Source organism: Melanostigma gelatinosum, assembly GCF_949748355.1.
Source record: "Melanostigma gelatinosum genome assembly, chromosome: 9".
Taxonomy (NCBI): domain Eukaryota; kingdom Metazoa; phylum Chordata; class Actinopteri; order Perciformes; family Zoarcidae; genus Melanostigma; species Melanostigma gelatinosum.
The window spans coordinates 10,011,729-10,027,552 of record NC_136642.1 but is presented as its reverse complement, the minus strand read 5'-3'; the positions used below and the strand labels follow the sequence as shown (position 1 = coordinate 10,027,552).

The 15,824-nt window shown below is 40.8% G+C and overlaps 2 protein-coding genes across 3 annotated transcripts; one reads left to right on the top strand and one right to left on the bottom strand.

Annotated features, from left to right (window-relative positions):
* Positions 1-577: 577 nt before the first annotated feature.
* On the top strand, positions 578-12,000 carry plekhg6 (pleckstrin homology domain containing, family G (with RhoGef domain) member 6). Of its 2 annotated transcripts, none has more exons than XM_079274564.1 (15): positions 578-641; positions 2,338-2,554; positions 3,135-3,173; positions 3,533-3,670; positions 4,109-4,204; positions 4,335-4,385; positions 4,645-4,794; positions 5,801-5,911; positions 6,935-7,084; positions 7,912-8,046; positions 8,145-8,264; positions 8,364-8,496; positions 8,588-8,703; positions 9,075-10,510; positions 11,126-12,000. In XM_079274564.1, exons 1-15 carry the CDS (start codon positions 622-624, stop codon positions 11,304-11,306), a joined length of 3,093 nt encoding a protein of 1,030 aa, XP_079130690.1. In that variant the 5' UTR covers positions 578-621; the 3' UTR covers positions 11,307-12,000. The 2 variants fall into 2 exon arrangements, with proteins under 2 accessions (XP_079130690.1, XP_079130691.1); XM_079274565.1 differs by lacking the exon at positions 578-641 and adding an exon at positions 855-951.
* A 20-nt stretch (positions 12,001-12,020) lies between these two features.
* On the bottom strand, positions 12,021-14,671 carry lag3 (lymphocyte activating 3; the record flags this gene model as incomplete). Its single annotated transcript, XM_079276155.1, has 8 exons — positions 12,021-12,134; positions 12,449-12,570; positions 12,711-12,968; positions 13,064-13,357; positions 13,453-13,710; positions 13,993-14,216; positions 14,416-14,536; positions 14,623-14,671. 8 exons carry the CDS (start codon positions 14,669-14,671, stop codon positions 12,039-12,041), a joined length of 1,422 nt encoding a protein of 473 aa, XP_079132281.1. The 3' UTR covers positions 12,021-12,038.
* Between the last annotated feature and the right edge of the window lie 1,153 nt (positions 14,672-15,824).

Below are 15,824 nucleotides of genomic sequence, written 5' to 3'. Positions count from 1 at the left end.
GAGATATAGTAGTTGAGGATGTGATAATATATTTAACCTCAGGCAGACAGCCAGTCTACATTCCAGCCTGAAGCTTTAAATATTTAATCACATTCATGACAGCATATTTCCTGATATATGTTCAAATACATGGCCTGATCTTTTCATCTTTTTCTGTCCTGTAGCTGCATTCTTTTAGCTTGTCTACTTCCCCATAAGTCACCTCTTCTTCCCTGCCAACACTGCTCTGCTTTCCATTTTACTGTGCTATCAAACACCAGATTGTCATGGTTGATTTCATATCAATGCCTCTCTTTCTGTTGTGTGATGAGCAAAAAAAACCAAAAAGCCCAACTGCTGCTTAAGACCTTTATTCCCCTCCTTAAAATGATTTCCTCCTGTTTGCTGAGAGTGATCAATACACCTGATTGACATGAAATAACAACAGACCATCCTCAAAGAAATCATTCACCACCTTTGCTCAACTAAGCACCGATTTGTTGGCTGCAGAATCCAGTTGTTCCCGTCGGGCCAGTTGCAGAGGGCACGGTGCAGGTAAAGGGAAGAGAGGGAGGGACTCTCCAGGTAGAGAGAAAGAGGAGGAGAAAGCCAACGAAAGCAAGGATGACTGTGTGAAACAAAATGGATCCAACCAAGCCCAGGTACAGTCTATACTTTTTGTTAATTAAAAAAACAAAGCTGCTTGTGTTTGAGAGTGCGTGTGTGCCATACTAATGAGGATCATTTGACTTGATATCTTCACTGCAGTAAATCTCTTTCACGTTGGAGCTGCTGTGTTGAACCACGGACTCCTTTTGGCTTTTGTTTTTCCTGAGGCTATAAAACAACCAGGAAGCCTGTTTTTACGGCCTTATTATCAATCTTTGAATGGGATCAAGTGGTACAATTGCAAAATAATCTACTTTTATCTTTATTGCATTACTGCGGGATACAGACGGTGATGGTTAACAGGTATGACACAGGGACGAAAGCACTTGCGTCTGCCCTTTGATGTTTTGCCATATAGCATTAGTGCAGTGAATCTGTCTGCAGTGTGTTTGCGTGTGTGAAAGTGTTTGCTTTTAGACTAACTTCTGAAACCTGTATGATTATGATTGTGAATACCAGTTACAGCAGTAATCACTCTGCACTTTTTAAGCAACAGCAGTGACTTATCAGTGTATTAAAATGTCACTTCTCTATTTACTACATCAATAAAAGGGAATAATTCATTAAGACACAGTAGCTTCCAGAGAAAGAGACACGTTCTTTGCTGTAACTTAAATCTGCAGCAGGACATATTACAAATTGTGATGATGTTGGATTTATGGGAACTAATGTCAGACGAGTCCTGGAGCTACACTACGAGCTACACACGGCTGTGTAACTTGAGCTGCAGCTGTGTGAAACTGTTGGTGTCCTCTTAAGTCAGCATCACTGTCTGTAAGATGCAACAGTATCTCACAGATTTCTGTGTTTTGGACAGCCTGGTTACCTGCTAAGGAGAACCATGAGTCAATGATGCCTAAATCACTAATACATGAAGGAAGACACAGCGTTATTAGTGCTATTTAATATATACTAATACAAATTATCTGTAATTGTGCAATAAAACATTTGCACAGGAAGCTGAAAAGATCTTACTATTGCAATATTCTCAATGAATTGAATATCTTTGTTTTAATTCCATTTGCTGATGTTGAACTCATCCATGAATGCCTTAACAAACAGGCTCTTTGGGTGCTCAGCGGAGAACTGCAACGTGCACTTCCGTAAATCTTTATTTCGACAGACGTCTTTTTCTGTTCGGCGGATCAACATGTGGAACTCAAACTGGACCATCACTGGGATCATTTTAAATTCAAGTTGAAGCAGTTTTTAAAGAGGGACCATCATGTGTGATCTGGTGCTTGTTAGTTCTTTATATCATCATATGTGTTTATTTGCTGTTTTGTATGTTTGTTTTTTTTAGTCTTCAGTTTTATATATTTTAAAACCAATTTAGTCATTGCAAACTAGCAGAGCAGAATACTATGGAAATAAACATTAAATGACATTAAAACCACTTTAAACCGGTTCCAGAAAGGTTTTAAAAGCTAAACTGATGCCATTGTTTGTAATAATTTAGCTTTTGTTGCCATAAGTGTTTGTTTACCTAGCATTTGTAATGCTTTAACCCTGTAAATAAAGTCTAAGTAACCCTTTAAAATGATTTTAAAAAATCACACAATGTCCTTCCATTCTTCCTTCCACTCTCCATGCCTCTCTGGTAACGCCTTTTATTGTAAGCAACTATTCTCCTTGGTGCCCTTACACGTCTTATTTTGGCAATTAGTAACCCTGTGTGTTTATCTTCAGCCTTCCCTCAAAGGCACCGCATGTAAACAACGGTGGGGGAAATGAATCATTGACGGGAGAACCGTCGGTGCCACGGCGAGACAGTGTGGACGTGGAGAGGCAGACGGACACAGAAACCAGAGATCCAGACGTTGATGGGACGACAGCAGCTGCAGAGATAAACCATCACCACAAGGGGTCAGCAGACAAACACAAGTTCAATACGTTCAGCTATCAGGCAAGTGAAATGGAACAGGAATGTAAGTATTGACATTACCAGTGGTGGAATGTAACTAAGTATTTATTCAAGTTCAATACTTAATTGCAGCTTTGAGCTACTTGTGTTTTTCCTTTACTGCTATACATCGACTTCACTTTTCAGAGAGGGAAGTGTTGCACTTTCACATCACTTCCTTTATCTTATCTCTTACTGATGCACTGTTCAGTGAACGCAAACTCCCTCTCATGAAGTCTTTATAGTCTGGGATTGAAAGGGGCCATTTGCCACAACAAGAACTTTTACTTGTGTTGCTTGACAACACTTCTGTACTTTTACCAAAGTAAGATTTTGAATGCAGGGCGTTTACTTCACATTGAGTATAAGGTGTCCAAGTGCTTAAAACAACTAGCAAATTCAGAGGAAATGTATGTTACAGTGTCAGTGACACTGAGTACTGCTCAGCTGTAAAACACAAATCATGGGTCCAGATGCATATAGTCCGGATTCATCTCTTGCTCACTTTCTTTCTTATCTTAGGGATGTGTGTTGAAATAACCTTGAAAATGCACAACTTTAAAATTGTATTTTCCCTCTCCAGAGGCGGTCAAAGCAGAAGGGCGTGACTGACTTCGCAACAGTGAGTAAGGGACCGTCTGCAGTAGCCAAACCCAGAGCTGCACTGAGACAGGTCCTGTTCAGCTAATATGTTGTCTCCTGCTCATCATGGTGACATGGTGACATGCTTAGAAGCAGATAAAGACTTGCTTTAACTGTCAAACACTCAAACAACTGAGAAAAGAAACTGCTGCAGCACTTCTTGTTCTGCTCCGTTGGCATACTTTTGAATGTAATGTCTTATTGCAACAACTGTTACAGATTTCACTTCTAAGAAATTGCTGCTTCATTAGGTCTTCAAAGTTTTCTATTTTTCCTCCCTGACTTCTGTATCTTTCTACCTTCTTATTTCTGTCCTTTCTATCTTGAACAACTCCTCAGGAGCGAGGTCAGCTGGATGTGTTGAAGCAGGATCTGGGAGCCTTTGCTGTCCCCATCAATCTTAAGTGGAGGTGGAAGGAAGAAAGTCAAGGAACTACACTGGAGAAGAGCTGGACAGATATAGTGCACTCTCATTCAGTACGAGCCCATAATGAATTACTCGACAACATTTTGAGCTTCTCTCAATGTGAACAAATCCCATGAAAAGACCAAAACCAACAAGGAATTGATCCTACTAACAACTGACATATGGTAGTTTATCCCTCTGTGCCATAGAGATCCAGTGTTGTGGGTGACATCTTCCTTCATTACCATGAACACGGGCACTTTAGTGTATTTCAGTCAATCGCACATGATCCATCCTGTTGCTGTAAATACTCCATCAGATCCCCAGCTGAAAATGTTTTTCATTGGATTTGTGGACAATGAGAAATATATAGACTTGTCATATCCTTGAAATGCTCCTGGACTTGCTGTAAAATACCTGCTCAGTATGTCAATTGTACAGATTCTTGAAGCATCTGTAATAATCAACTCCTTTCCCTCTTCTCTCCTCTGTCTTATTTTCATGATCAGACGATGTCTAAGATGCAGAGACACCAACAGGAGGCGCTGTGGGAGTTTGTCTATACCGAGCTCACCTACATCAACAAAATAATTATCATCAAAGACGTAATGTGTCACTCTCTACCTGCTGTCATAGTCTCATTGAAATGGCCTATTTATATGAACATACAGTGTGTCAGCGCTGAAAAGGGATTTTCCACAGGATGTTTACCAAAGCTGTGTCTCCTTCTCACAGTTGGTTATTGCAGCTCTTGTCAACCTGCACCAGCATGGATTTCTCCTGCAGGTCAGTCTGCAGAGCAGTCTCATCTACACTCTCCATACACAACATATGCAGGCCGTTATCACACTGTTCTGCATACCACAGACATACATTGATTGACACAACAAGAACATCCGCTCTTGCTGACACAGCATACAACACACAAGTGGAAAATGTAGCACAGCAACCGATTTCCATCGAGAAGACGGAAAATATGTCAAAGCAGGGGAGCTAAACTTTAACACAATGATGTTTTATTTGTCTTTCCCTCCTCCTCTGACAGGTGACCCCTGAACTGCTTTTCTCTAATATTCCCGCCGTCCTCACTGCGCACCAGCTGTTCTGGCAGGAGGTGATTTATCCCATGTTACAAGAAGTCCGGAGGACAGGCAAGCCCTTTGACCCCATGGTGTTAGAGGCTGGTTGCCTGCAGGTAGGAACTCACTGTCTGCAACATGCATGACAAACACATTTAAAGTTGTGCTTCTGCCTGTCAGTAGTACATTTACTCAATTCATTTACTTACAGACGGTATTGTGTTGAGGTATTTAGATTTTCTCTACTACATTTCACAGGGAAATATTGAACTTTTCACCCCACTTCATTTATGTGGCAGTTAAAGTTACCAGTTATTTTGTGTAGGTAGATTATAAAATGACCCAACAGCATGTAAAATAGTTAAAACATACCTACAACAATAATATATTACTAGTTAAAGGGTTATTTTTAAAGAAAGTCTGGAAGGATGAAATAATCATTTTCATTCTCTCCATTGCATAAATATCATATACGTCAACACTAGGGATTTCTTTCAGATTTCTTTCTCCAGACATTTCTTAGTTAAACATGTCTTACAAGCCAGTAACGTTCTCAGTAAGTATTCAGGTTTCTCCAACTCCCTCAGGTACATCAGCTCAAACTAAAAATCATGTTTTTTGATGTTAGCAATAGACTCTGTGTCTTTGTTCTCACATAATCTCCCACATTCAATTTCATCTTAAGCATAGAGAGTTCTCCACACTCCACATTGTCAGACCGGTTTTATAACAAGATCAAAATCAATGAACCAGAGATACGTCCTTTGTTTATTGCATGCATTCTTCTCCCCTCTGCATGCATTACCCACAATGCAACGTGACTGTGGACAGTTTGGTTGAAGGTACAGGTGTGGCGTTCTTTGTTGACATATGCCGCTGTTCTTGGTGGAGTTCCTCTTTAAAGTTGACATGGAATGAAAAATTCCCTTTTGACCCTTTTAGATCACATACTTGATCACATTATGCACCAATTTAACAATATGCCAAAAAATAAAGTGTGCTTACGTTTGCTAGTACCAACCAATTTCAACCATTAATGACATCCAGCCATCAATCTGTAACTTTACATCAAATGTAGTTGTTTTTTTTTGGCATTAATCATACTTTTCTTTTTGACCCCAGTTCCACGAGTGCTTCTCTTCTTATCAGCATTACTGTTCGGAGGAGGAAAACAATCTGGAGTTCACGCGCAGGCAGATGGAAGGCAACCCACATTTCCTCACTTATGTTCAGGTACAGAAAGCAGCAGACATCAAATTACGCAGGACATGCACGCAAACACTCATGCATGTGAGGATGAAAACACACACAAGTGTACTGACTTACTCAACCACACAAACCCCATTATTGCCACTGAGTGGGCTTGAATGGAATTCAATGTAATGACTTATACTGTTCTAATGTTAATGGTGACGCTGTGTGGCTGTGATGTTTTCATAACCCTGTGGGCGACCTGTCACAGTCAGCTCCTTATGTTGTCACACGAACATTTTCTCCAAATGATTCAGACTTAACAGCGCCTTATATTTCTTGTCCATAAAACTGAGTGAAGGACATTTATTGGAGTCGTGACTTTAAGACAAGTGTGTCCTGCAGCAGATACACACAATAGCATTGTGATAGAAACATGGCAGTCTGCAATTAGCAATGCTATCTTGTGTGCTACTGTAAATGTGTTTATTCAACATTTGCTTTTTCACTTATGTCATAGCATCACACTTGTCAACCTGAGTGGGAGGTGATGTTCTTTTGTTTAACAGTTAAAGAGACATTTTACCAGGAAATGGTACTTGGTAGGCGTTAAAGGGTCCGCTCATTCAAATCAAACAAAAAACACATCTCACTTCATTCCTGTGAAAGTTTTTGTTTTTGTAGATATTGTTTTATTTGTCAAGGCTTTGAGTTATCAGTCTCCTGCTGCCACTACTCCAATACTGTAGATGTGAATAGAAAAATAATGTTGATCAAGGTAATCCACAGACCCCCTGTGAATTAGTTGGGAACTATTTTTGATCAAAACTGGTAAAAACGCTCCACAGTACCTACGGATTATAGCGTAATTGGGACATTGCCTATGGAAAGATAAGTTGATCTTGAGTTTTCAAAGTTTAACAAACTTCAACTAGCTTATAAATGAATATTAAATTAAGATTAAAGATGAATTAATTCATGGTTGAAAGCCACTATGCAATAAAGGCAGTTTCAATCTGAAGCACTGACTTGAGGGCAATGTTCTTCTGTTTTGGACCTGTCCAGTGGGTGGAGACTCACCCTCAGTGTGAGCGGATGCGGCTCGGGGACATGCAGGTCAAACCCCATCAGAGGATCACAAAGTATCCTCTGCTTCTCAAGGCCGTGCTGAAAAACACCCAGGATCCTCAAGAACAGCAGACTCTCAGACGCATGGTATTAACTGCTTCTTGTTCAACATGTTACCTTCACTGTAGAGTTACAGCCACAAACCCATTTCAAAGGTCGTCTTGTCTTAAAATCAATATAGTAATTCAAGGTATTAGGTATGCGAAGGCCTCATCTTTCTCTTTCGATGCAGGTTTTTCCAACCGGGGCTTGTCTTTCCGTCTTATTGATGTTTGTCAATACGGAGGGGAATGGCTGCTATTAAAAAAAGAAATCTTTGGTAAAATGTTCATTTTTAATGATATTTTGAATGGACAATGGGAGATGGGTTGAGAATAATTACAAGGTAATATATTCCATGATGTAACCATTTAAGCAGAATGTGACTAGTTGCAAAAGGCATTTAAGGGTCAAGCTTCTGACTTCTCGATGATTTCATGACCTGATGGCGAACTAAATGTCTTCACAGCATTGAGAACATTGTAAGGAGATGTTTCAAAATTTGACACGGTTGACAAGATGTCTTCTGCAAAAAAGCTTATCTTGACTTCTGTAACAGGGGCTGCAGCTTTAATGTCAGAATTTACACTTATCAGTGCAGCACGAGCATACAAAAAACATAATTGTAACCGAAATGGCTCAAAAGCTACGTTTGTGTCACTATTTATTGTGTCGAACAAATCTGTTCAATATCAAAAATTGTTATCTGAAATCTGGCTCTTGGGTAAAATTTTCTTGCTAAAATGTTTGTTTTTCCTACCGAAATTAAGGAATGAAATAGGAACTTTTAAATTGCCAAAGCTCTTCAATTTAGCACAAAGTATTTTCTGCAGAACAAAACTCCCACCAACCATCTTATTCTTTCTCCCCTGCAGTTATCCAGTGTAAACACTTTTTTGCAGAGCATCAATGACCACCTGAAGCTAAAAGATGAGAAACACGCTCTCAATATTTCTGCTCAGAGGGTGGAGGGATACGAGGTGGAGCGCATAAATGAAGATATTGACAAGGTAAAATAGGACAGTTTCCTTTCTCTAACAATACTGAACATTATAGATGTCTGCCAAAATAAACTGATATTCCCTCTAATGTGTTGTGCAATTTACAGCATGTCCGAGACATTTGTCAGTTTGACCTAACATGCCCCATCAGAGGAGTAGGTCCTAAAGTGGTACGCAAGCTTCTGCTGGAGGAGAACTTGAAGATTCGGGAGAGAAAAGACAGCAAGGTGAGCAGAGCCAGTGTGCGCAATTACTGTTATTCCACTGAATCTCTTGTCACTGCTGTTTTGACTTTCTCATGTTTCCTCGCACATGGTACGGTGCAGCTCGAAGTGGTGGCACTACTTTTCTCAGATGTTCTTCTAATGACCAAAGTCCAGAAGAAAGGAGAGCGACTGAAGGTAGTTCGACCTCCTCTGGCCCTCGACAGAACTTTCTGCATCACACTGAAAGATGGCTGTGAGTGACACTTTTTATGGACAAAAAGACAGCTGGATTTTGTATAAATATATTATAGATCCCATTATCATTTCTCCTCCTCCTCTCTCAGGTTCATTTGTTCTCGTGGAGGTAGGTGAGCTTCGGAGTGCTATGAATGTCTACATATTTGCAGCCAGTACCTCAGAGAGCTGCTCCGCATGGGTCTCCTCCATCCACCAGGCGAAGGTAAAAACTGACATCTCTGACCAAATCTTTTGAAATGATAGAAGTCCAATTTAACTTGCTGCCACGCTAGCAGCGTGGCTCTAGGGCCAGCTGTGTCGGTCCATCATGACTCTTCCTCGAGCACCACCAGGAGGTTCACATTTGTGATTTTGAATGAAATGTTTGTACAACTGTTATGTTACGGTGAAGAATTATACCTGCTCAACATCAGCAATCATGTTAGCATACTGATGTTAGCATTTAGCTCTGTGTCTAAGTGCAGCCTCACAGAGCCACGAGCATGACTGTAGTATAGATTTCATTTTGGTATTTGAAACAGAATTGCATATAACATACTCATTCATTTGTTTTTGTCTGTATTATGTTGTCAGGACACACTGTGGAACTTGAGACAGACTGAGAGTAACAGACAACTGGAAAATTGGACAATCCAGCAGCTGGAGGCCAAACCTGTCACAGAAGTCAAGACGGATGATTTGGAGACAGAAGAACAACCTCTTACGCAATCAGGAGGAGGGACTTTTGTGGATGAACTTACTGACGAACCTATTATCCCCCAATCAATAAATGGGATGTTGGCCTCTAAAGAAGCAGAGGAACAGTATCAACCTCCAGATGGTGTGACCACGAACAATCCTGTTTTATCTTCATGGCACTCCCAGCCGAACGTCAATAACCATAAACTAGCTAGTCGGCAACAAGCAGTCATTGGATATGAATGGATAGAAATGGGAGTGAGAGGAGACAAAATCAGAATCCACAGAGAGGAAGAAGTGAAAAGGGGGCGAAGAGAGTGGAACCACAGGGCACAATCTGTCCCTAATCTGGATCATTTCAGTCATAGTATTACAGCTGATCCATTACGATACAATACTACTGGACCACATGCTGTCTTATATCCAGATGTGGACTATCCAACGGAGGAAGAAAGTACTGTAGACCCTCCTGACCAACCAGCAGTATTTAGGGAGGAGCCTGGATATTTAGGACTACCACAAGAGGGAGGAATATCAACAAAAAGGGACTCAGATTCCCAGTCTGTGAACCAGGACTCCAGGAGAAATTCTGACTACAGCCAGTCTGGAGACATGGAGACATCTCCAGAGGCTTGGGGTTGTTCCAAATATTTGAAGTCACCTGGGTTACGCAGGAAGAGGCCAAACAACACCCATCAGGGCCCCTCTTCTCAGCTCTCTAATCAATTCTTCCAGGGCTCAGGACAGACAAAAAGCTTCTCTTTCTCCTCAAATAGCCACCTGAAAAGAAACACTCATCCATCTGGCTCAGAGTCACATCAGGTGCTTAAGCTGGGCTCCCTGAAGCCTAACCAAGGGATGTTTTTGAACATGCATGACAGAGTCTCTCCAGAACTCCAAACAATGTCTGAATCTGAGCTTCCTGATTGTAACGTCGATAACCGAGTGAAAGCCCGAAGGAGGGCCTCTATTCCTAACATCATCATTGAAGGAACCCATGGACTTGGCCTGCACACCAGTCTGTACACGTTACCCCAAGCAAAGGATGCACCTTTCACAACACCAAACGAAAACCACTCGGCTCTGGAGGGTCTTTTGGTAAGAGCCAAAGAGAGGAATGGATTCAAAAGAGACAGAAATGTGAAAAGGGCCAATTTGAGGTCAGGGAATCCTCCTCCTCCCTCGTTTTCCACCACACCATCGCCATCGCCCAGTGATGGAGACAGAGACACAGAGTCGGCGGTGGAGCTGATAAGACACAGAGCCCCCACAGTGAGTGAAGGATGGAAGGAGCAGCTGGTGGACGGAGATGAAGATGACAAGAGAAACAAGTTAGTTTCACAGTGTCCTTTACATTCACGTTTTTTGTTGTTGGACAATATTAACATATAAAAGAAAAACTATAAATAATAGTTATGATAATATGTATTTTGCACTTAAATAAAAGGCACAGTATACACATTGATATGTTGTTCTGTGTTGTTTGAATTTAATTGCATTCCCCTTAATTGGGGAATTTATTTTCAAAAACTGTCGAATCTTAACTATTTCAACCAGTTTTCCGTGTTGAGTAGGCTGGTAATGTTCTGTGATAATGGAAACATAAAATTACGTTTTTCATGTTTCTAACCTTAAACCACTGTCTGCATCCTTAAGTCCTATTAACATGTTGAACATCGTTAAAATCATTTGAATGTCATGTTTTAATATTTTAAATTGTGGATTGTTTACACCACATGACACTTAAACTGTTTCATTGTTTCATTGCTCAATTTAAAATGTTCTTAACAGCTTAGCATTATCCCTATTTGAGGCAGAGTGACAGCTCTTGGAGGAAGCGTGAACCTGAATACATACCGTATTCAATAGTAGTGAAAGTACATGCAGAGTAAATGTTGTAAAATAATTAACTTTGACCTTCTGTTTCCATCTCTCACCTTCTTTAGTGTTGTCTTTACGGACAGAATAAATGTGGACTGGTCAGGTTGGAGCTTTGATGATGATGAAGTCATGGCTCAACTACACCCTGAAGGCGAAGGGCTCATGGAGGGCGTCCGCCGATCTTTGGCCTCTTTGGATATCCCCGGACTTTCAGAGCAAGAGGACGGGGAGTATAGTCAGGTGTAGCAGAGTCCTGCACTCACTGTGTGGATCCAAAACGATACTGCCAACCAACAACCAACTATTATGCTAAATTAAAAATCCAGTCTGTGAATGTGAACTACAGAGGGCCAAATTAACAAGGACGGTAGGGTTTTTTTTTTTGTTTAAGGAAAAGCTGAATAGTCTAAAAGACTAAAACAAACATCTTTCCAGCAGTTTAGCAAAATTCTAGTTTTCCGTTGACACAAATGTCTTCAGTCTGAATTTCTGGCCAATAATGATTCTGTAATTAATGTAAAAGTAATGTAGTATATTTTTTTAAATAGTAAAACAACATTTGGTTAGTGTTTGTGTAAATGTAATTAAACATTCTTTTTTATGAATGGCTGTATATAAAATGTACATCAGTAATAATTTCCCCTGTCATTGACCTGTAAGTTACAGATTGTACATAATGTCAAAAATAAACCAGATTTATTTCTGTTAAAGGTACTTTATTTGTAAAACATTTTATTCTCAATATGTACATATATAAAAACAAGTCTTCACATACAGTAGATAATTGAAAACAGATACGATACAAATAACAGGATAATACACAACATTTCAAATTCAACAATACTGCTACAATGCCTGCTCTGAAAATACAGTATTTACAAAACTTGTGCAAACAGAGGTCAACCAACATATTGCAGATATGAAGGTAGAAGATCTCATTTCAGTTTAGTTTCCTGCGATGCCTCTGCTTTAATGTCTTTACTTTTTCTCTTGGTTTCTTTCTCTCTCCTCCCGCTCATTCGAGACGGTATGAACAATTGTCTCCAGCGCAGGGAACTGAAAGATCCTTTTCCTCTGTGGAAAAAAGATGCGCAAAATGTAATTCATTTTGTCTGATGTATGAACATGTACATGTATCGCAATATCAACAGGCAATTAATACTTTTTATTCATTTTTTAATACTTCATTTCTCCATACTAGAAATCGTTTGATAAGATTTCTTTCAAGCAAGATTTTGAAATGAAGTGACATCTGGAAACAAAGACAATCATTTCAAGGTTTTACATCTTTCATGGGAAAATTAAATATTTGTTACAGAAAAGATCCTATCCAACTGCCTCCCTCCTTGTCTGTTTTTCAACAATGGTACATTTCAGAAGATCTTTACCCTTTGGTGGTTCTTGTACATCTGAGCCAAAATCAACAGCAGAACGAGGAGGAGAAAGCTGAGACCAACCAGGGCAGCAGTGTTATGTGAGACAGCCGAAGGTTTCTGTCCACTTAGACCACCTGTGGGAAAAACAACATAAAAACAGTCAGATAAAGGCACACTATTATATTTCTGCATGGGCATCAATGTAGGAATATTATGAGTATATTCATTTCAGACTACAGAAATAGAAAAAAAAAATCAAGAGGAGGAAACTTACTCATCAGTTGAATGTGGTATGTTACATTTCCCAAAAGGTTGTGTTTCCCGTAGAAATGACATGCCCATTCGCCCTGGTTCTCCTCGGACACTGTGCTCATACTCAGAGTCTGCCCCTTCTGGATGGACCCAACTGACTGGGTGCCATTGAGGTCATAGACCACATGAACCCACTCGTAGCCGGTGACCTCGCTGGCGTCTGTCAGTTGGCAGGTCAGCGTCACAGAGCCTGTGTTCTTTGATGGGATGCTGCTGTGAACTGAGAGAAAAACAAGACAATCAAATATAGTGTTGATGGCAAAAACAAAAGATTCAGTGGATTATTAAATTTAAACTGAACCCATGTAAGCTTACTTTTGGCAACGACAAGCTGCATATTTCGAGTCAACCGTTGTCCTTCTACGGTGCCAGAGCATTGGTACCTGCCCTCATCCTCAAACTCGACTTCTTTCAAACTGGCAGATTGATCGTTGGGGCGCGGAGAGAACGGCTTGGATGGAGCGAAAGAGGCCGGAGGAAACCCAGGTTTCAGTTTCTCCCAGACTGGATTAGAGGGGATCAAACCAGGGGAGAACACACAGGGGAGTGTGACCGCAGATCCCACAGCAGCATACACTTTAGAATCGTCTTTGGATGGGTTGATGACACCTGTAAGAGAAAGGGAGGGAGAGGGGAGCGGTTAAGAGAAAAATGGTAAACCAAACTGAATTTCTGAAGATAATCTCTTTTGCTCAGAGTCTTACCCGTCACGGTCAGAGCTGCCGAAGCTCGCCCCTCTTTGCCCTTGTAGTCCACCACACAGGTCCAGTTTCCCGTCAGTCTCGCCGTTGCCTTTTCCTTCACATTTTGACTGGTACCTATGTTTGAGGCGATTCCAGTCTGAGGCACGAATGGGCTGTTATTCAATGTCCACCGCACAGAGGCTCCGTGAGGCCAAGGAGTGACGTTACAGCTGATCGAAACGCTGACCCCCCATACGGGAAGTGATGACGAGACGGACACTGTAAAGGACACAGGCAAGGATGAGATTATTGACATATATTACAGCTAATTTATGACACAGATATAACGCGTCATTCGTTTATTTGTGTTAAGTCTGCATTTTTGATTCTGTAATGATTTGTTTATGGATAAAAACTGAAACATCTTTACAAGTTGGTGGAATTACTATCTTTGCATGCGCAAATGCTGCTTCATCAATTAGTTATTGATTTAAATCTTCGGCACTGATGTAAAAAATTCACCGAGTGGTGAAAACATCTAGGTTTCAATATGTTTCTTACCTTTAGTGATTCTGAGTGTGACCACTTTTTCAACAACCTGGTCTCCATGTACCACCCTGCAACTGTAATCTCCTCCATCCTTCTCCCCCACGTTGTTTATTTGCAGGCTGAAATCGCCTCTTGCAAACTGGGAGTGGGGGCATCTAACGCGTTGGGGACCAGCTTTTGGAGACCAGCTAGCGCCCCAGTACCGCAGACCATTCCTATCCTTTCTCCAAACAGTGCTGTGGGCGGAAGGTGTCACAAACAATCCAGAGTCATCAGCATGTAAATACAAGTTTGGATTTGAAGGATTGATGGTGAAGCTCAGGAGGGAGGGAGGCAATTTGTGGGATCTGTGGATGTTTGAAGCTGGACAGATGAAATGAAACGGGGAAAAGGATGTAGACAAGCGGAGGTAGCAAACAAAAAGTTGTGTCTTACCCTCTGTCGGCGTGACTCCAGATGATGGAGGGGATAAAGGGGTACGATGGGCTAAATTTACAGGGTAGCACAGCCTGAGAGCCGGCTTCAGCAAAGACCTCAGTTACCTCACATTGAGCCCCTGGGGACGAAACAAAAGGATATTCAGTTTAGAAATAAAATGTGCAAAAGGCGACAATTATTGAGGCAAAAAATTCATATATTTACCTGTCAAAAGAATGCTAATCGCCCCAAAGATGAAATATTCCAATGGCATCTTTTTGGTGGTTTTGTTTGTAATTTATTTGTTACAATGTTTCCACAAATGTCCCTGTAATCTCTAATCCCTGCCTGAACCTCTCTCTGCTTTGTTTTCCGCTTTCGACAGTTTTGCTTTGCTTCATGCGTGCCGTCTGGTGTGTTGAGTCGATGAGGTATTTATATGAACTTGTGGGTGCCAAAAGGGGGGCGGAGTGTTTGGTAGTTCCTCTGCTTATCATGTGACTTCAGCGACAAGCCTGGCTTTGATGCGGTCTGTCTTTGTCAGCCTGGAAACTGTAAGACAAAGATGTAAACAGGGAGATCCACTTCCTCCCACGGATTCTCTCTACATCTTTCCGTTTCCTTCTTCACATCAAATCAATTGTGTAACGATATGCGACATTGTTCAATTTGCAAGCCAAAGCTTACACAAGACACAAGCACAGTATAGGGTAGTGTGTGCCTCTTAGACATACTGATATTTATCCCTGAGAATATCGTTCCTTTTTAGAAATACCAAGCTCGAATTCAGAATCTGAATCAGAACCGTTTATTTGCCACCGTGTGTTGCACATAGGTCAAATTCAAAGGACTTTTACGTGGTGGGTGGTGCATTAACATTCAACAATCAACACAGTGCAAAAAATAGAAACATGTTAAAATGTACAATAAAATATAAAATAAAGTGCACTGAGTTGAATTGAGCTGTAAACTACTTTATAATTATTCTCCACTCATGCAATGAATGTTACTTGTTTACAAATCCCTTCAGTATCATTCACGGAAGCTCCAGTTGTTGCTTTGAAACCGAAATGGCAAAACTGCAAACACCAAACCACCCTGTCACTTCTCATCCGTCACTGCCAGTCACTTGCGTTTACAACCACTGCTTAACGCGCAGCTCTCGACCCAATCATCATCATCATCATCACCACCACCAGTTTTATGAGAATGAGGCCATTCAGTAATATGGTATCTTCTTCTGATGAACATTTGTGAAAGTGAATCATCACCTCCATGCTCGGTTCTTCGTTTTCCTTTTCGTCAACTCTTATACTGTCGCTGCAGTAGAAACAGGCCTACACTGCCAGTTTATTTTATTTTTTTGACAGCATTTGAGCATATTTCATGAAATGCAGTTTATTGTAAATATCTTAAGATTGGAAAAA